This window comes from Porites lutea, chromosome 10, assembly GCF_958299795.1.
Source record: "Porites lutea chromosome 10, jaPorLute2.1, whole genome shotgun sequence".
Taxonomy (NCBI): domain Eukaryota; kingdom Metazoa; phylum Cnidaria; class Anthozoa; order Scleractinia; family Poritidae; genus Porites; species Porites lutea.
In genome coordinates this window covers 16,612,358-16,633,266 of record NC_133210.1, presented here as the reverse complement: position 1 = coordinate 16,633,266, position 20,909 = coordinate 16,612,358, and the positions used below count along the sequence as shown (strand labels likewise).

The window sequence follows — 20,909 nt, the reverse complement described above, 5'->3', positions numbered from 1 at the left end:
ATAACTGTACATAGAACCAGGGGTTTTTGTTATAAAACAGAATTTGCTCAGATGACAGATTTTTGACAGAACTACTGTACTACTGTGGGATTAATACTACAGACAGATGAAAAACATTAAAAACTCGCATACGTGCAATTATACAGTGTAACTAAGACTGCAATATCTTAGATCAGAAGTATGACCCTCAGGGCTCAAAATAATTTTTGACTGTTGCTGACCGTCATGCTGACCATCCAAATATTAAAAACGGTACAATGCTTGTTAATGATTTAAACAAATTTTGGTACATTATGTACATATTAAATTTTTAGGGGCTTTAAATGTAAAGCTTATAAACGAGCAAAAATAAAATTCCTCCTGTAGAAAAGGCATACTTATAACTTAGAATAAACAGTGTATTGACCAGCAAACTGAAAGTTTGTCTGGAAAAATGGTCATTTTGGCTGGACATTGTGTGCTGACCTGCCCTGCCCTGGACCCCCATAGGGTTATATGCTTCCCTTTGGATACAATATAAACACTTAATAATTTCACAACTATTAACTACACAATTTAAAAGATAAATATTACTTGTAGTTACTGATACCTGGGACAACAAGTCTTCAAAAACGACAAAAGCATAACATTAAAAAAATTACATACTTGCAGCAAATATGCATGAAGTGCTGTTTAAACCTAGCCAAAAATAATTGAAAGTCCAGCAGCAACAAACTGGACTGGCACCTGGTCAGTGCTACTGGAAATTTTTCACCAGTGTCTGTTTATACATACAGTGTAAGCTAAACTTTAGTTGTTTTGGGGGTGGATTCAACTGATTATTAATTTTGTTCGCACAGGAAGTGTAATGTTTTAATATACACAGTATTCAACAGCACTCTAGAGAAGATACCATACAGACCGACATACTAAGTTATATAAACTAATAATAGTTAACACTACAGCTTTCCCCGCTCTTTCACACATATTCCATACAGAATAGGTGAGATAAAAACAGGAAACACAAGATTCCATACACCGATTCAGGTCGATTTACACAGCTTTGATCAAGACTTTCTCTGTTTCGAGAATATACATTGTTTGTGTATAGAATTTTTATAAAAGCTCTTTCATAGAAATGAGCCTTAATACAAAGCCTACAGCTTATCAACAAAATAATAATGCGTACCACAATCTCCACAAACAGATTGAAAAAATATACCAGCAACAAAAGAAGAAAAAAAGAAAATATTTTATGGCAGAGGCCACAGTTTGTCCCGTAGGAGTTAGAGGAAGTCAGGCTGTTCCCGAAATGTTTGAGGTAACGAACAGCTCTCCATAGTGCCTAGAGAAGTGGTTTCATCATCGCCGCAGCTTTTGTAGGAGGCATCTGCAGTTGTGTGCCTTTCTGTCAAAGCTCTTTCACCATCTTGATGACCAAAGAGACCTCGTCCTGCAGTCAATAAACGTTCCCCATGAACATAGAGAAGATGACAGATCAGTATGGGTGCAAATATGCCAGTGAGAGCCTTCCACACTAGGCAGCTGTTTTCTTTGTCTGATTCATTACTAGGTATATCTATGGGAAATCAGAGAAGTCAGAGATAAGCCAAAAGCAAAACTAAAATGAATAAAATTAGCAGCATTAGAAAATAATGCCTGGACCGCATTGTTCAAAAAACAAAACTCAACTTCAGCTTCTCAGAACATTTGTATCTAGTATATGGTCAGGTATTGCAGCTTATGCCTTCATAAATTAAACATATTTGGCTTTCCCGTGCATGGCTAATTTACATGTGCAAATCAAATCAACATAACATCTGCAAATCAATGACTTGTCGTAGTATGTTTATGCAAAATGCGCCATATCACTAGTCAATGGCCTTTCACCTTTTGAGGTCTCTAGCACTTACATATTAGGTGTAGCACAGTAGTTAGATTGCAGGCTACTGTGGAAGGTCTGATTTGAACTCTGATAAAAATACAGAGCATTAATCTTCATTCTTTTAAATGCACTTAACTTTTTGAGATTGCACATGCCACGTTTTTGTTCAATGTGTTAAAATGAATTTCAATGTTAATTTCTGTGATAAGGGATTTGTCTGATAAAATTTCTTAAATATTAGCTTTTTTGTCACACACAATAAATTATAAGGGAGGGCATTAACTGTTAATAGAGATCAAAGGGGTACCACGACACAGGGTAGGTAAATGAATAAATAAAATAACATTCAGGAAGCTTGAATGTTACTTTCTCAACATCTCTAAGCATGTTAACTTGTGCATACCTGCTGCTGTTTTCTTGCCTTCAGTCACTGGGTCAGTTGTTGATGGGTGGGTTATGGGCATGTTTACTATATGAATTGAAAGAGAAAGAATCAAGTTATAAAGCTGTGAGTTGACTTTCACAATCAATAATGTGTGCAAATTAACTAGTCACAGTAAGTGCCACATCTCAAAAGAGTCAAATGCTCTAGAGGGATAATAGTCCCAAAGGAACTTTAAGCTGGCTTTTAAAAGTAATCATGACTGTACCTTGAAACAGCTTTTTTATTATTATTATTTTTAAATTATTAACACCTCCACAGGGTCTAAAGAAGGGTCTCAATAGGGGTATATTTATTATTCATTCAAAAATATTTCTTTATTTCTGATTAGTTAAAAACACACACATATTCACCATAACCAGCTGCTGTTCACCAAATTTGGAAAGAATTTTGTCATCATGAACCGATGACATCAATGTGATGTCAAAAGTGCACCCTGGTTGCAGGTTATTGAACCATTGACCAAGAAAACCTGGGGACGAGGTTGAGTTGTTTTGGTAGTTGGAACAAAATGGCTTAACTGTCGTGGAACATCTTACTTGTTTCACGGCAAAATATTGTCTAAAAAAATCGCAGAACAGCAAGAAGACAACTCATTGGACAACATCTGCTATTTGGAGTATATTTGCAGACCTGAGCAGACCATGATCTCCTAAACCTCCCAATACAGATGCATTATCGATGTAAACTTACATCGACTGAGATTAGCATGTTTTAGGTTGTTTTTAAACTTGGAATTATTTTGAAGGAATAATAAAACAATTATTGAATTCGGCTTTTGTAGGATATACATGTAGTCCAGGATAGCCTGCGGTGCAGTCGTAACTGCGAATAAACGAAAACCAAAAAAACAGGGATATAAAACGCAATGTTGTGACTTTTTGCCTAAGCTAGTGGGATGCTGCCACTAGTCACGTCACAGATTAAAGCTGGCATGAAAGTGAGGCTGAGCAATAAACATATAATAACGCTATTAACTGTGGATAAAACAAAACCAAAATTACGGGAAATATGAACCTCAATGACGTCTGTTTTGGCCTTAGGCAAGACACTCACTCACTAGTGGCTGAATTAGGTATTCTCTGGGATATTACGTGCCTAATCACATGGCTAAAGTAACACCTAAATGTGTTGGTTTGTAAAATTTTTGACTGGTCCTTTAATGTGGATTTTAAGATACTCTGTTTACATCCAGCATCCAATGTTTTGTGCCAGCAGAGTAAGTTAAGTAAATAAATATTTCTGTGGAACAGTACAGTAAGTCACCTCAGAAATGAACCTTTTAAGCACTAGCCCCTCGTAGCCATCCCAGAATACATGCACTGTTGATACAGCAAAATAAACCACTTTTATAGGTTACTAACCGTTCTACAACAGAAATCTATCGTAAGCTTAATAAATTGCCACCTAGGACTTCACTGCAATAAATGTCAATGGACAATTTACCAGTCAATGTTGAGTGGTAAATTATGAGACAGGTTATTGCAAATTAGGCCAAGCACATCAATTGAAGCAGGTATCAATGTTTGGATGAAGAGGGGGAGGGTACTGGCATAGTATTATATGCGGCATTTGAACTCTTTTCACAATTTTTTGGTCAAATAATTTTCCTTTCCCTTGGCGGACTAGCTGGAAAATAATTATTTCAAGTTTGATAAAATGATATCCCTTCGTGGGGATAACAATACTGCAGTTTGGGGCAAAATGTGTGGTCAAAATTCCCAGAGAGGGGGAAAAACGAAGTGCTCAAATGCCACACCTACGCTCACGGCCCCCTACTCTCCATTTAAAAATTGATACCTGCATCTACAGGCTTTATAGGATGTAAAACCAGTTTATAACTTGGCTTAATTCTTACCTTCTGCATATATTAGCTGCATTTGAATTGATTCCCTGTACTCTGGTCCACGTGCAGAGCAAAAGTATTTGCTATTATTGTCTTCTTTTGTTACTTGAATTCCTATAAACCAGCTCCCTTCATACAGTATGTATTTTTCTAACTTTCGCATTGTCTGGTTCCACTGTATTGCTGTACTACTGCCGCACAGATTAATACCCACAATAAAACTGTAATCTATGCCATCAGGTTCGTACTTGTTATAAGCAACCAAGCATACTTTCTTCTTCAGTTCTTTAGCCTTTTCAAATTCTAAGCAAGATATGATATTAAGTCCCTTTCGGACTGGCCACGGCTGAGTAAACATTTTAGTGCTCACTGCAGCTGTAAATAAACAAAAGAAACTATTTCAGTAGAAGTTAATTTATATGTTTCCCACCAATCAGTGTAAGCCAATAAATAACATTAATCATTTCCTGCACATTATAACCTGTACGAAATCTTATGGCCTGACTGAACCACAATAAGGCCTTAATGGAAACAGAGAGCAAAAGATCAACCAAAGCTGAACAGAACAGCCTGAGTTTGAATCCTGTATTTAAGTCACTATTTTTTTCTTCTTTGTTTCCCTGGTATTGTTTGGTTTTGTTTTTTAATGAGGAAAAAAAAATTCTCGTAAAAAAGGGTGATAGCGTCTACTTCTGACCCCTAGCCTCTGCTTCTGCTTTGCAAGGTTCTGCGATTCACATATTCTGTATTTTCTAGTTTAGAATTTATTTGTGCCTGCTGCTACCATTGTTTCTTTGTTCTTTCTTTTTGCTTTTTTAAACGGGGGATCTTACCTGTTACACTGAGATGTGCATAAGCTATAATTCTGCCTTTTGTATTCTGAGCTATACAGCCATATCGTCCTGAATCAGACCACTCCACACCCAGGATGAAAAGATATCCATTCATGCCTATCACAAATCTCCCATTGGTCTTGATCACAGTCTCTTGGTTACCAGATGAATTACTATACTTTACCCATTTAATTGTTGGTTTTGGAAATCCAATTGCTTGGCAACGGAAATACACTGTTTGGTATAAGTTTTCTGTCACATTTCTTGGTTTCTGTTGAAAAACAGGTGAAGAACCCATTTCTAAAAAAAAATGTGGTAAAAGGAAATGCAATCAATTAATAACAGTTGAACCTCCAGTAAGTCCAAAAAATAATAATTTGTTGTGAAATATAATAATATTGTAATTCAAACTTCCATTAAAAGACCACCTCTATCAAGCAGCTGGGGCCACCTTTATTTGGCCTTCCCAACGAGAGTTGGGAAGGCCAAATTCAGTGGCCACCAAATGTTTGATATACTTAGTTTGGCTTAGTATGTTAGTTTCTATACACGAGTGAAGTTTAGAGGAAATGTAAGAGTAAATGTGGCGTTAGACCATTTTTTACAAAAAGGTGGTCATTATAACATCGTGTGCAGTGGCCAAACAATGTTGGGAGTTGTTGCGTCCGTTTGCACGTTGCTTCAGAAGCATTGTGATGACTTCAGTGCTGACTAAAATCACAATAGAAAAAATTCCAACTTTTAGCTTAATTTTCTATCCCTACTAGCTATCGAGCGAGAACCAGAAATAATATAAGCTTATCTCATACTTGATTTTCTGAACCTGCGATATAAATGAGAAATCACACCTTAGGTGTGAAAATTGACACCTCGGATATCAATATTTATTCAGTTTTCTGAAACTCGGGTCTCCCTTTAAAGACTTCGGCATATTTTTTTTCTGGAAAGTTACATATTATTTAAGAAATGGACATGTTTGTAGTAAGAATCGTGCGCTTAAAGTTACGATACAGGCTTATCTGTTACGAATTGTCAACAATCAGTTTTCGATCTCAATTAACCTTATAACAAAAAAATAAACCCACCTTTAATGTACATTGATGCTAAAACCGTGATGACAGGGCCACAAAAAGCGAGAACTTTCCCCATACTGCGAAAAGTCGATCGAACGTACCGGGTGTGATGCAAAGTCAGCAAAAACCAATACTACATGTAGTTTAGTAGCCTCGTTTCCAGGTAATTCAGTTGTGCACCGTCATAGGTGCCGGAGCGGGGAAGTGGGAGTTGCCTGCGTCTCAGCCGCTCTAAACCTTCGGTATAGAGCGTACGGACTGTACAAATGGTTTAGACGAGTGCGCGGGCCGGCTGCAACGCAGGCTAGGCTGGGAGGAGTATGTCGAAGTAAAAATTTAGATTCCGGGATGTTTTTGAGAAGGAAAATTTGGCTTTGGGTGGCTTTTTTAGGCTGAGCGCTCGGAAGTTCGGCGTGTAACTTTTTGGGGGGGTTAATTTTTGGTGTAGGGATTTTTTTTGGAGGTTTTATTGGAAGCCGGATTTTTTGTTAGCCTGTTCCAGGCTCTCAGATAGTGGGGAAGACGCGAAAAAAAAAAAAAAGGCACGCGAAAAGTTGGCGGAGCGCTCTCCCCAGTTTCCTCCTGTTTTATTTTCGTGTTTGCTTTCTCAATTCAGCGGACCCGACTATCTCGGAGCCTGGATCAGGCTAGGTTTATGTGGGTTTTGATTTTTTCAATAGGCCTGCACCGTTTGCAAGGTTGTCTGTGATTGGCTAATGTATTAGTTCCGGTGGTCATAGTGGTCGACCAATGAAAACCAGCATCTTTTGATTATTGGGGTGTAACACCTTGTCCCTAAATCCGGAGTACCCCCTGGGGTTTTGGGTATTTTTTCCATCTAGGAATTGGTTAGCTCAAATGACCACCACAAACCGCATAATATCAAGCCAAGCTTTAATAATTATTCGATCTAAAAGAAATGCATTTATAATTCGCAATCAGAACAAACACAAATCAAGTCTTAATCTCGTAGCTAAATTCAGAAAACTTTAATGTAAGCCTACTTCCGTGAGTGGTCGTTACAACAGTCACATTTAACAGGTTAGCAGATTCTTTTAACAGATTCTCCAGGTAAGCGGATTTATAGACAGGCTGAAGACTAATTTCTTTCTCACTTAGATTCTACTGAAAAACTGGTTTGAAACTCAACAACCTAACAAATCAATGTATAGAATTAATGTCAATCACGATTCTTGCCATCAAATAAATCTATCAATAAGAGGCTACGCTTATTTCATAAACAAAACATTCTCCGCCTTATCATCCTTCTTAAAAGCAGCCTAACTTTCTTTAGTCGTATCCCTCAGCAGGATATATAACAGCAATCTTGGTGACTGGAGCAGGGGCGGATCCAGGATTTTTTTTAGGAGGGGGTGCACTCGTCTCTTGCTCTACTTCAACACCCATAAACCACATAGTTTTTTTTTTTTTTGCAGAATACCAGTTGTATTAGAAAACCGCAGGTCATCTCGGGGGTTAGGGGGGGGGGGTGCGCACCCCCTGCACCCTCCCCCTAGATCCGCCGCTGTGGAGGGGTGTAGTCTCCGGCTCGTGTTTTCACTCTGACGTGCGGATTCGGCCATCTGTCCCGGGATACATATCGCCAGCCATGACTACGATATCATCGACTTCTACGTTTCGCCTGTCTGTGTGCCACGCCTTCCTTGACACTAGTGCTGGGAGTGCGTCTCTACTCCAACGTTGCCAGAAGGAATCCACAATTTTCTGTACAAATTCTACGCGGCGTCGCGGGTGTTTCGTGTCATTGAATGGGCTCTGACGAACTTTCGATGTTGCCCTTCCAAGAAGCATGTCGTTCAGACATAAATATTTGCCATCATCCGGTCATTTGGAACAGGGCCGATAGGGCGTTGGTTTACGAGATTTCCGACTTCTAGCAGGCATGTGTAAAGCTCGACCGGACTCAGAACCTGTTCTTCAATTGACTTCTCTAAGGCACGCTTACAACTTTTAACTAGTGCCCTTAGCACACCCGTTCTGAAGAGGGGCAGCTGGAGCAGTGAACAGCCAGTTGGTGCTTCCGCAGACATCAAGGAGTTTGTCAGAATCTAAACCTTTGCGCAGTTCTCGCTCTGCGCCAACCATCTGCGACTCGTTGTCGCTCAACAGCACTGCCGGGCATCCACGGAAAGAGAAAAATATTCTTAGCCCCTGGATGAATTCCATTGTTGAGCGGTCAACAGCTACCGTAATGATTCGATTTAGCGCCCTCCTTCCAATAAGCGACCTCTTTCGAATAAGCGCCCGCCTTTGTTAATAAGCGCCTCCATTCTGATAAGTACCATTTTAAAAATTCATTGGAACAAGCAGCATTTTGGCACAAGGTAAAAGTCGTGTTCTCAGCCTACAGACCCCTTTTTACACTATCAACGGGATCGAATTAGACGTCAAAGATACTGCATCAGAAAGCTTTTATTCACGGTATTGACGAAAGTGATACTGTCTGAAGCTATCGGCGTAGAAATACAGTAGATAAAAATTCCCCCACGTTAAATCAACATTTACCTTATATTTGTTAATTGTTACAGTTTCTGTTATTGTTCTTTTTCAAATAAATATTAAAGTTTTGTTTCGAACATTCGGTTGTTTTTCAAAAAAGAAATAAGCGCCCTGTCTCGAATAAGTGCCCTCCCTTGAAGTAGCGAAAGAAAATCAGCACCCTGGGCGCTAAATCGAATCATTACGGAGTTCCAGATGGACGACTCTTGTGCTTAAGCACGTGAAGATGACGCCGTAATGATTTTTTGTCTTGCTGCGCCCTATCTTCACATCGTATGGACCAAAGTAATCACACGAGGAATAGTAGAACGGCGGCGTTTGAGGCGCTAAGCGGAGAGCCGGCAGGTCTGCCATTAACTGCATCTCTGCCTTAATTGTGTGCCATTTCTCGACAAGTAACACATTTAAATTTCACAGCCTTAATGAGCTTGTTCGTCTTCAGGATCCAGTTTCGTGCTATTTTTGCAGTAGTTGTCGCTATTCCAGGATGCCCATGGTTGTGCATATGGCTTGTAATCAACAGGGATATCCTGTGCTCATTGGGACGCAGCACTGGGTGTCTTTCTTCGTGAGACACGATTGCTTTGTCAATCCTTCCTCCAACCCTGATTATCGCCTTGTCGTCTACAAACGGGCTCAATGTCTTGAAATCTCCATTCTTCATTGGACTCTTCAAATCCTTTTGGGCACTTCTGATCCATGACATCTCAGCCTTCTTTAACTCTTCAGGCATGAAAGGTCCTTCTCGTCCACTGAGTGCGTTTCTCCTGAACCGTATCTTCTCTGCTAATCGCCTTATCTACGCGGTAACTCGTATCAGTTTTTGCCAACAGGAGAAATTCCTCACATCGATTACATTTCCAACATCTGCGGGCGAGACTGCACTGACAGCATTAACGTGGCGACGCTCCATGTCTTCTTTTCGTTGCAGCGTAGCTGTTTGGAGTGGCCATTGTTCCTCTGGCAGTTTCAGAAATTCTGGGCCGTTCATCCATCTCCCCATCAGCTGCATTACATGCAGTCCTCGCGATACATCATCCGCTACGTTTTCTTCCCCGGGAATGTGCTTCCACTGACTTGGGTCCGAGTTATTGTGGATCTCTCCAACCCTTGCCGAGACAAACGGCTTGAAGCTGCGGGAAGGACTTTGAATCCAGGCAAGTGTGATACTACTGTCAGTGAAGAATTTGACATCGGCAAATTGAATCGCACACTCTTTCTCTATCGTTATCGCGACGCAGAAGGCGAGAACGGCTGCAGGCGTGGAATCTTGAGTTGCTTTAGGGGCCGGGTGCCACTCTAGACTTAGCTGTAACGAAGTTTACTTCATAGGTGCCTTGTTTCTTTTTTTTTGGCGGATGTACGCGCAGGCGCCAAATGCTTCTTGCGGGGCGTCTGAAAAGACACACGTTACCGGTAATTTTGGAGTTTCGGGTGGAACCAGCATCTCTTGAAGCCAATCTTTTTAAGCTCCTTCATTTCCTTGAAGAAGAGCTGGATCCACCTTTCTTGTACATCATCGTCTCAGTGAAGACCAATCTGCCACAGCTCTTTCAAACAACAGCTACAAGGTCTTTGATGATAAGAGTTTCATTGTTTACCGAACGAGCATTTAGAAGGCAGAAATGTACAGGGCGAATCGTCGGAGTATTTCTTCTTTCCATGGGTTTGCGCGGCATTATCGTTAGATTGCTGTGGTTTGAACAATTGGACGTTTTCCTGGAATATGCAAATTTTGATCGTGAACTCGGATGAGAAACCAAAGTTTGAATATTATATGAATTGCGCATTCTTTTCTCCTGAACCAGCTTTCCAGATCTAGATCCCCTATATTTCCTTGGACGGACATTGCCTTGAGAATGCATATTACGTGAACAGTTCGAAAGAGCCGGGCTCAAAACAAATGGCACTAATGGCGAAGTGAGTTGAGAGTTATAATAAACACGATTTGTCATCTTTAGAGTAGAAAACCTCGAAGGCCTGTATCCTGGATTGACATCGTGTTCACGGAGTATTCCTTTAGTCAAGGAAGGAGTCGGACAGGATTAGATTTAACATCCATCTGGATTGTAGGTCCTTGATATATTTCTTGTAACCGTGCTAAAGCTTGTAATTTTTCCGGCTTCGTTAACATTTTTATCTGAAACTTTCCTCGAGAGACTTTCCCCATTGAATGCGCTACACAACTATGGCGATCGACGAGGAAAACTACGTCGCGTACTAAAGAAAACACCAAAGTCCTTCGGCTGCTCCTCTTTCTGGCTAATCAGAAGCAGGCAATTCAATCTATTCTGGAACTGGTTCGGTAAGAAAGAGTGCCCAGGGGCTCTTTTCGATCTTATAGTCAACTTTCACCACGGACGTTCTATCGACCCGACTAACTGCTCCTGGATCCCCGAGGATGGTATGAACGGAGCTTTGCCGCGGTGTTCATAACGAATATCTTGCTTTAAAATAACTAGTCAACTGGCCTATTTTTCCCGCTAAGGTAATTAAATATTCAAAAAAGCCTATACTTTAATTTAAAAATTTTGACTCACGCTAAAGCGTTCGAAGTGAACCCCCACAATTGCAAACTTGCGCAGGCCCTGTCAAGTGACAATCAACAATTGTGCGATCTTCACAGCCAAGAATTGGCCTGTTCTTGTCTGTGAATCCTGTGGGATCTACTTTTATTTAAATGCGATGCGTGCCTGACCGTCCACAATGAGTCTATCTTTTTGTCGAGGGTTCCATGTCGAGGGTGAGGGTGCCATGTCGAGGGTCGAGGGTAATATATTTTTTTTCCAAATTTTTTTGTTGGAAAAGGTAATAATCGATGCAATCAATGTCATTAAAACAAATAAGAAGAATTTAAAAAGCAAATGGCGCGTGAACAGTTGTTGGGTGGGGGAGTAGAATAGAGAATAGCTCCGGGACATCCATAAAGAAAATGTGATGTTGTTAAGTTGTTGTTGTTGTTGTTGTTTAATTAAAATAGTACGTGGACATTCGAATTCGCTTAAAAGTAAAGAACCTTCTCCCTTCCTGTGAAGGTAGACAGGTTGTGCCTAAAAAAAATGTCATAGAGCTTAGGCAGGGGCACCAAACGACTGTTTTCTGTAAAATATCTGTTCGGAGAAGCAAAAATTGCCTACAATTTTCTGTTACTTGAGGAAGGCTAAAAATTTCTAGATGGCCGTTCCATTCATGTACAGTTTTCATAGCTTATCTAATTAATTCCCTACGATTTTCTAAAGTTTAGTTTTTCACATTTCAGTCCCCAACTTAGCCTATTTTTCGTTGAAAAAGGAAATCTAAAATTTTCGGATTAGCAATAAAAGGGGGTGGTAGACCTACACAACTTTTACCTCATGCCAAAATGCTGCTTATTCCAATAAAGTTGTTTTTATCTGCTGGGTAGATTATGCTCTGGAAGGTTCTGCATTTATACTGAGCAAATGTGATTTTAGCCGCCTGTTTCACACTGAGAGGTCATGACATACATATCGATTGACTGTAGTTACTGTTTTCTGGTCGGCAGGATTTGCCCTCTGATGCAAGCGCATTTTCTTTGACCTCTTGAAGCGTAAAGCTTTTTTATTATTACGGCTGAATAAGGGTTCCAATTTTCTCCGAAGTGCCTTCTGGATCTGAATAACTAAGCGATTTTCTTTAGTCCGTGAGTGTAATGTTTTTCTGCAATGCTGTATCACGCTGGGCCCAGCTCGTCAGTTTTCTTTGCAGAATGTTAAATTATCACGGATAGTGACTTACAGATCCAAAATTATAAGCGTGAACTGCAGCTTAAACTGAAGCTACATAAACTTACTATGGAGAATTGAATTGTGACTCAGTAAACTCCAGCTTAGTGTTTTTCTAAAGATAGTATGAGTATTTTGACTGGAGCGCGTAGTTCCTCCCTTGGTAATAGCTTTGAATAAGCTTAACAGTCTTTAAACTATTTTGTTATTGCCACATTTTGTGATCAGGCAAGACCATGGTTTCGGTACACATACATGTTTATGTAGACTTCAAAACTGACCGTATTTTGACGTATGCAATTATGCGCGAGCACTAACACAAAAGGTCTGTATTCTATTTTAAAGCTCTGCGTTAGTGGGTGGCGATTTCCATGCGAGTTCGCGCATTTTAATAGCTCTGCAAAAAGATAGACTCCAACGATTGCATTGTTCGTTTATGACACATTTTACAACGCAATAAGAGTTTTTTCCTTCCATTCTTGTTGGTTGGACCAGAAATTCATAATTCAAAGCACTCAAGTAACGTGTTCTGTTCGTGGTATGGGTTTCCGGGGTGTTATAAATGTAATTCTTCGAAAACAAATTAGGATGTCCTGGAACTTTTCTCTATTCCAGCCCCCTCCAGCCCCCACCCAACAACTAGAAAATGTTCACGTGCCATTTGGTTTTTAAATTCTTCTTAGTTGTTTTAATAACATTGATTGCGTCGATTACTACCTTTTCCAAAAAAAAAAATTGGAAAAATAATGTTACCCTCGACCCTCGACATGGTACCCTCGCCCTCGACATGGAACCCTCGACCCTCGACCCTCGACAAAAAGATAGACTCGTCCATAATTGAGACTACTGTAAGACTCAGGTTACAAGGCCTATTAATTACATTGATGATTATCGGAAATTGAGCACTATGACTGGCTAGGAGCTTTGCTTCATCCCGCTGTAATCACCGAGCGTTGATTATAACATTGAAGGCTAGCAGTTTTCAAAATGGCAGCCAGATTTGTTGATGTTTCAGAGTCGGAAAGTGATCAATTTAAAGAAAATGCTGTTCCTCAAAAAACAAAAGATGCTACGAACTTTAGAGTCAAGCTATTCAAAGGTAGGTTGATAAAATTTATCTTTTGCAAGTAACACAATTTACTGAAAATTCATCATCATCATCATCATCAATCTTTATTTATACACGAAATCGTATCATTTTACATGGTCTTCCTAGGAATCGTGTTTAAAACTAGACTAAAATACTAAGACTAAAAGACTAAGGAACTATTGACTATAATGTTAAAAATACAAAAACTTACATTATGAATAATAAGAGTTACAATGGGTCATGGTGTATTAGAAAAATCTTTCCCATGAATTGAAGTTTTAAAAACATTTAAACTAGGCAGTTTTCTAATCTCTGAGGGAATCTTGTTCCACAGAACATATCCTCTGTAGTGTAGGCTCCTTTTTGCAGACTCAGTTTTGGGTCTGGGGACATAATAATTTAACTCAGAATTTCTAAGATTGTGTGAATGTACATTTGAGGTGTTGGTAAAGATCCGCCTCGGATACGATGGGGAAAGATTATTATGGATTTTATACATTGTCACAGCCAACTGTTTAAGTCTTGCATATTCTAGCCTTTCCCAGCCAAGCTCATCCAACAAAACACTTGAGCGAACGTCATAGTTAGAAAAGGTGAGAATTCTAGCAGCCCTATTCTGCAGCTTTTGAAGTTTGTCTGCTAGTCCCTTATTGATATTACCCCAAACGGCATCACAGTAATTAAAATATGGCATTACCAGTGCATTGTACATGTTCACTCTAGTATCAAATGGTATAAAATGACTTACACGCCTTAAGATAGCAATACCAGCGGATATTTTCTTTGAAATGGTATGAATGTGTGGGCGCCAGTTCAAAGATTCATCAATTTGAACTCCAAGGGATTTATGTTTAATTACTCTTTCTAAGGGTGTATTATTGACTTTGACTGTGAAGTCACTATTTGTTTGGGATAACTTAAATTGGCTCCCTATAAGCATGTATTTAGTCTTCTTAACATTTAAAGTTAATTTGTTTGCTGACAGCCATGACTGGATTAAATTCATATCATAATTCATTTTATGTTCAAGGACACATGGGTCTTCTGCAGATGTGGTAAGGGTAGTATCATCTGCATACATTCTGGGTTTTGAAAACAAATTACATGAAGGGAGATCATTAATATAAATAGTGAATAAGAGAGGGCCTAAAATAGACCCCTGTGGAATACCACATGTTATATTACAGAAATCAGATTGAACTCCATCAATGAACATTTGTTGCTTTCGGTCAGATAGATAGGACTGGAACCAGTTAAGGGATTGAGAACTGACCCCATAGAGTTTAAGCTTTCCCAGAAGGATAGCATGATCCATGGTATCAAAAGCTTTTTTCAAGTCCAGGAATATCACACCATTTAAGAGACTGTCGTCAATATTCCATAGCCATTCATTCGTAGCCTCAAGTAAAGCTGTTTCAGTGGAAAACATAGGTCTGAAGCCAGATTGTGATTCAGTTAACAAGTTATTATTATTGAAATATTCATATAATTGATTAAAAACAACTCTTTCAATTAATTTACTTACTACAGGCAGAACTGAGATAGGTCTGTAGTTGTTAGGATCAGTCCTAAACCTGTTTACATGGTTTACATGGTATGTTTACATGGTATGTTAGTTTACACATTTCTGGTTCGAAGCGTCGGAAACGTCTAGTAACTTTTGCCAAATATTTTGTTCTACAGAATGGTTTCAACAGCACCAAGAGTTCACAAATGAAATAGAAAACATTGAAGACGATGAATTAAATAAATGTCTGGCAAAATATTACGTTTCCGTGAGGAAAACCGACGGCAGCTATTATAAGAAAACCAGCTTGTTTTCGATCAGAGCCGCCCTCGACCGACATCTTAAAGCCCCAAAATCTTTCAAAAATATGTCTTTTTTTAATTTTATTTTTGCGAAGTAGCATCAATGTAATTATACTAAAACAATACCGGCGAATAGTCACCTCGACTAAGTTCGTCTCGGTGACTATTCGCCGATATTCACGTCGCCTTCGGCGACTAATTGTTAAATAGTGAGACCCTGTTGAATTGATCCCAATGAGAATAGAGAACAGCAAAACAAACAAACAAAAAAAGGATAGAAAAAAAAAATGCGCACCTCAGCAGATGACTCTGACCGAAGTGTCCACTGCAGGTAATACCCGAAGAATACGTTCTTTTGATCCCTTTGTAAAAGGTCAGGTCAAGTTCCTGCCCCGTAAGGACCTGTTTACATGGAGTGTTTTGTGTCCCCTAGAGCGTGAAAACAAAAGAAACCAACCCCACTAGACCGGGGTCCCCCACTTCATGTAAACAGGCCCTTAGTCAGTCTAAAGAGCTTCAGACTCTTCAGGCCGGACCGTACCACAACCGTTTGGCTCTTTGATCTAGCCGCCGTCCAGCGCCATTAATGAATAAATTAACTTTGAACGGGTATAACCTGTTTAAAAGCAAGTTATGGCACTCGCATATTCGCTTTCGCTTTTAAGAGGGTGTGAATGGGGTTAACCGACTAGCGACAAAAGGCGAAAAATATTACTGACTACCGACAAAACGAGTAAAAAATTACCGACTACCGACAGGAAAAATATTAATCGACTGCCGACATGGGCTGACATTATCAATATTTGTTTTCAGAAAAAAGAGCATTTTGCATTTTTTTTCTAGCCGTTAAGAAGCAAGCTCTTTAAATTTATGACTCATCAGATGGTCTAACAGAAAGAACTTCCTCTTTTGTTGATACGGGTACATTACTACAACCAATAGATGCTACCGACTTTATAAATGTTATTGAAAAGACAAAGGTGAAAAAACTGAACGTTTCTTGTTTCGGTCCGAGAAATGCTTAGATTAATCCTCAAATAAAATTCTTTCCAGTTTAATGGAAAGCACTATCAGTAAAAAAACCACGGTACCGCGATGGGCACAAACAGCAGTTTCCTTTCCAACATTTTCATGGCCGCATATATTGAAACACAAAGTTTAAGCAAAAGCGTCTTTAAACCAACTGTTTGAAAACGCTACATAGATGATATTTTTTCCCTATGGGACATAAGTAAACCAGACATGGTAGATTTCTTGAAATTCACACGGAGCAAGTAAACTTACTTCACCTTACTGCTCTACTGGCTATGAAATTTACGACCGAAATATCTGACACTGAGACAATCTTTTTAGACCCGGTTGGATACAAGGGGACAACATTCAAGGAAAAATGAGAAAAAGCTATATCATTGACGTAAAGGCGCACTTTAAAAGGAAACCTTCCAGTATATACATTTTCAACTCTTATCACTCACCAATTGTTAAAATGGATTTGACAAACAAGTACTTGAGTATCCTACGAACAAACTCCTCTGAGGAAGTATTTCAGATTTCAAAAAGCGGGTTACAACTTGGTGTTACGGTGCACGAATTTATGCTAATTAGTATATGCCAATGTCTATGTCATATAATGAAAGTATCATGGAGTCATGGTTTCATAGGTTTCCTGGTGTCAATGGTTTCCTGGTTTCATGTGTTTCGTGGTGTCAATGGATACATGGTTTCATAGGTTTCGTGGTGTCAATGGTTTCATAGTTTCATGTGTTTCGTAGTTTCATAGGATTCGTGGTGTCAATAGTTTCATGGTTTCATAGGTTTCGTGTTGTCAATGGTTTCATCGTTTCATAGGTTTCGTGGTGTCAATGGTTTCATGGTTTCATACGTTTCCTGGTGTCAATGGTTTCATGGTTTCATTGGTTTCGTGGTTTCATGGGTTTCGTGGTGTCAATAGTTTCATGGTTTCATAGGTTTCGTGGTGTCAATGGTTTCATGGTTTCATAGGTTTCGTGGTGTCAATAGATACATGGTTTCATAGGTTTCGTGGTGTCAATAGTTTCATGGTTTCATAGGTTTCGTGTTGTCAATGGTTTCATCGTTTCATAGAATTCGTGGTGTCAATGGTTTCATGGTTTCATAGGTTTCTTGGTGTCAATGGTTTCATGGTTTCATGGGTTTCGTGGTGTCAATAGTTTCATGGTTTCATAGGTTTCGTGGTGTCAATGGTTTCACGGTCTCTTAGGTTTCGTGGTGTCAATGGTTTCATGGTTTCATAGGTTTCATGGTTTCTTAGGTTTGGTGGTGTCAATGGTTTCATGGTTTCATAGGTTTCGTGGTGTCAATGGTTTCATGGTTTCATAGGTTTCGTGGTGTCAATGGTTTCATGGTTTCATGGGTTTCATGGTGTCAAAGGTTTCATGGTTTCTTAGGTTTCGTGGTGTCAATGGTTTCATAGTTTCATGGGTTTCGTGGTGTCAATGGTTTCATGGTTTCATAGGTTTCTTGGTGTCAATGGTTTAATGGTTTCATGGGTTTCGTGGTTTCATAGGTTTCGTGGTTTCTATGGTTTCATCACGGTTTCATAGGTTTCTTAATGTCAAGGGTTTCACAGTTTCATAGGTTTCGTGGTGTCAATGGTTTCATGGTTTCATGGGTTTCGTGGTGTCAATAGTTTCATGGTTTCATAGGTTTCGTGGTGTCAATGGTTTCACGGTCTCTTAGGTTTCGTGGTGTCAATGGTTTCATGGTTTCATAGGTTTCATGGTTTCTTAGGTTTCGTGGTGTCAATGGTTTCATGGTTTCATAGGTTTCGTGGTGTCAATGGTTTCATGGTTTCATAGGTTTCGTGGTGTCAATAGTTTCATGGTTTCATAGGTTTCTTGGTGTCAAGGGTTTCATGGTTTCATAGGTTTCTTGGTGTCAAGGGTTTCATGGTTTCATAGGTTTCGTGGTGTCAATGGTTTCATGGTTTCATAGGTTTCTTGGTGTCAAGGGTTTCATGGTTTCATAGGTTTCGTGGTGTCAATGGTTTCATAGTTTCATAGGTTTCGTGGTGTCAAGGGTTTCATGGTTTCTTAGGTCTCGTGGTGTCAATGGTTTCATGGTTTCATGGGTTTCGTGGTGTCAAGGGTATGATGGTTTCATCGGTTTCGTGGTGTTAATGGTTTCATAGCTTTATGGTTTCATGGTTTCATGGGTTTCGTGGTGTCGATAATTTCATAGGTTTTGCGGTGTAAGTGGTTTCATGGTTTCATAGGTTTTGTGGTGTCAATGGTTTTATAGGTTTCATGGTTTCATAGGTTTCGTGGTGTCAAAGGTTTGGTCGTTTCATGGGTTTCGAGGTGTCAAAGGTTTGGTGGTTTCATAGGTTTCACAGTTTCATGGGTTCCGTGGTTTCATAGGCTTCGTGGTGTCAAAGGTTTCATGCATGGTTTCGTAGGTTTCATAGTTTCATGGGTTTCATGGTTTCATAGGTTTCGTGGTGTCAATGGTTCCATAAATTTCGTGGTGTCAAGGGTTTCTTTTTTTCATAGGCTTCGTGGTGGCAAAGGTTTCATGGGTCTCGTGGTTTCAATGGTTTCATAGTGTTATGCCTAATTGAAAATAGTTATTTCTTTTATGCAGGTTTGTTTTGTTTAAACATATTGTTTTCGTACGACGCGACTACGTAACTTTTATTGTTGTTGTTTGTAATTTTGTTGTTCGTTATAAAACTAATTCTGCAAAATATTCATTTCTGATTAGGATCTATTGTAAACCGTTAAACGTTAATTGTTAATTACTAGATTTTTCACAGTAGCTTTTATTTGCGACACCTTGCGTTTGGATAGGATTTGCAAGTCGTAGGTATTAAGAAGGGGCCACGTTGGAGCAAAGTTTTCCCAGAAGCTCGTGATTTAATCTGGCAAAACGCATATATGACCGCTTTTAAATGTACCAAAAGCACCAAACTGACTGAATTTCAGTTTAGATTCCTTCATCAAACTTTGGCAACAAACGTATCTTTAGTCAAAATGGGATGCAAAGATGACATTAGGTGTTCATTTTGCCAGGAAGAAGCGGAAAAATTCACGCATCCTTTCTGGTTCTGCAGCAAAATAGAAATTTTCTGGTAACACCTTATTACCTTTCTAACAGATCGTAAACTTTTATCCAACGACTATCTCCTTAACAGTCTTGTCTTATTGGTTCTGATGCCTGATACTTCCAAAAACAAAGCCGCCATGAACTTCGTTCTGTTACTTGCAAGATTCTACATTTGGCTTTGCAGAAGCAAAAGAAATATTCCAACTATTGAAAATTTTAAGCCTTTTTTAAAACAATATAATAAAGAAATGGAACCTTTCCCTCTTTAGTAATCTCTTATCGGTTTGGGGTCTCTCGCTCTTTTTACACTTTCCTTCCTACCAGACATTCCCTTCCTATTTTCCTCGCTTAAACATTCAAAGCATATAAAGCTAATTTTCAGTGAATCAGCAGAGAAAATATCTTTAATCTCTTCTTTCTCCTTTGAGTTAAAACTACGGTTAACTAAAATTTACCAAACTTTCCCGGCCCCTTTATTTTCTGGTTTTTGTAGCGTATGTAATCCGTATTGTAAGTAGTGCAATTAGCTGTTATATATATATGTAAAGCGTGGAGTATAGCACTGTTAGTAGTGTAAGTATCTCATTGTAAGTATTGCAAGTTTTGTATTGCAAGTAGAGTATAGTATTGTTCGTGGCGTATCTCACATTGTAAATAAGTATTGTTTTGTAAGTAGAGTATAGTTTTGTTAGTAGCCTAAGTACCATACACTGTTTGTAAGTAAGTATTGTAAGTAAGTACTTTGTAATCGCAAGTGTTTTAAATAAATTAAATTGAATATAAAAAATACATATCACTGAGCACTACAGCAGGAATACAAATATTTTCCAGCTTTGTAGCTTGATCTTTCATAAGATTTACCAGGGGCGAAACAACAACAATAATGTCCAGTAGTTCCACGCAGTGTCGCAAACAAGCGGCAAAGCTTGATAGATAAGGGATTTACCAAATCCCGTCGGCAAATTTATGAACTCATCGGTCTTTATAAAATTTGCAGGATAGCGTCTCTCTGATACTTGTTTAACTCTGCATTTATTACAAATTTCTCGCACACCCGATCAAAAGCCTCACTGATCGGTGAACGTAAATGTCGGCTGTGTTTAGCAGACGTCCGTGGGGGAGAAATGAACGCGTGACGAACAAACCCCACAGGACGTCTGCGGGGAGGCTACTTGACACCAAGAGGCCTATGAATCCATGAAACCTCTGACACCATGAACCCTATGAATCCATGAAACCTCTGACACCATGAACCCTATGAAACCACGAGCCCTTTGACACCATAAAACCTATGAAACCAAGAAATCATTGACACCAAGAAAACTATAAAACTATGAGACCCTTGACACCACGAAACCTATGAAACCACGAAACCATTGACACCACGAAACCTATGAAACCTATGAAACCCTTGACACCAAGAAACCTATCAAACCATGAAACCCTTGACATCAAGAAACCTATGAAACCATAAAACCATAGACACCACGAAACCTATGAAACCATGAAACCATTGACACCACGAAACCTAAGAAACCATGAAACCATTGACACCACGAAACCTATAAACCATGAAACCATTGACACCACGAAAGCTATGAAACCA

At 39.2% G+C, this 20,909-nt stretch overlaps 2 protein-coding genes across 2 annotated transcripts in view; both read right to left on the bottom strand.

Moving 5' to 3' along the window:
- Positions 1 to 20,909, bottom strand: part of LOC140950980 (putative amidohydrolase YtcJ) — a 179,470-nt gene that overhangs the window by 94,362 nt on the left and 64,199 nt on the right. The gene's annotated exons all lie outside the window — the stretch shown is intronic.
- On the bottom strand, positions 985 to 6,114 carry LOC140950981 (roundabout homolog 1-like). The gene is made up of 5 exons (XM_073400196.1): positions 6,071 to 6,114; positions 4,986 to 5,285; positions 4,165 to 4,527; positions 2,268 to 2,333; positions 985 to 1,558 (listed from the first exon to the last, which is right to left on the bottom strand). Exons 1-5 carry the CDS (start codon positions 6,081 to 6,083, stop codon positions 1,266 to 1,268), a joined length of 1,035 nt encoding a protein of 344 aa, XP_073256297.1. The 5' UTR covers positions 6,084 to 6,114; the 3' UTR covers positions 985 to 1,265.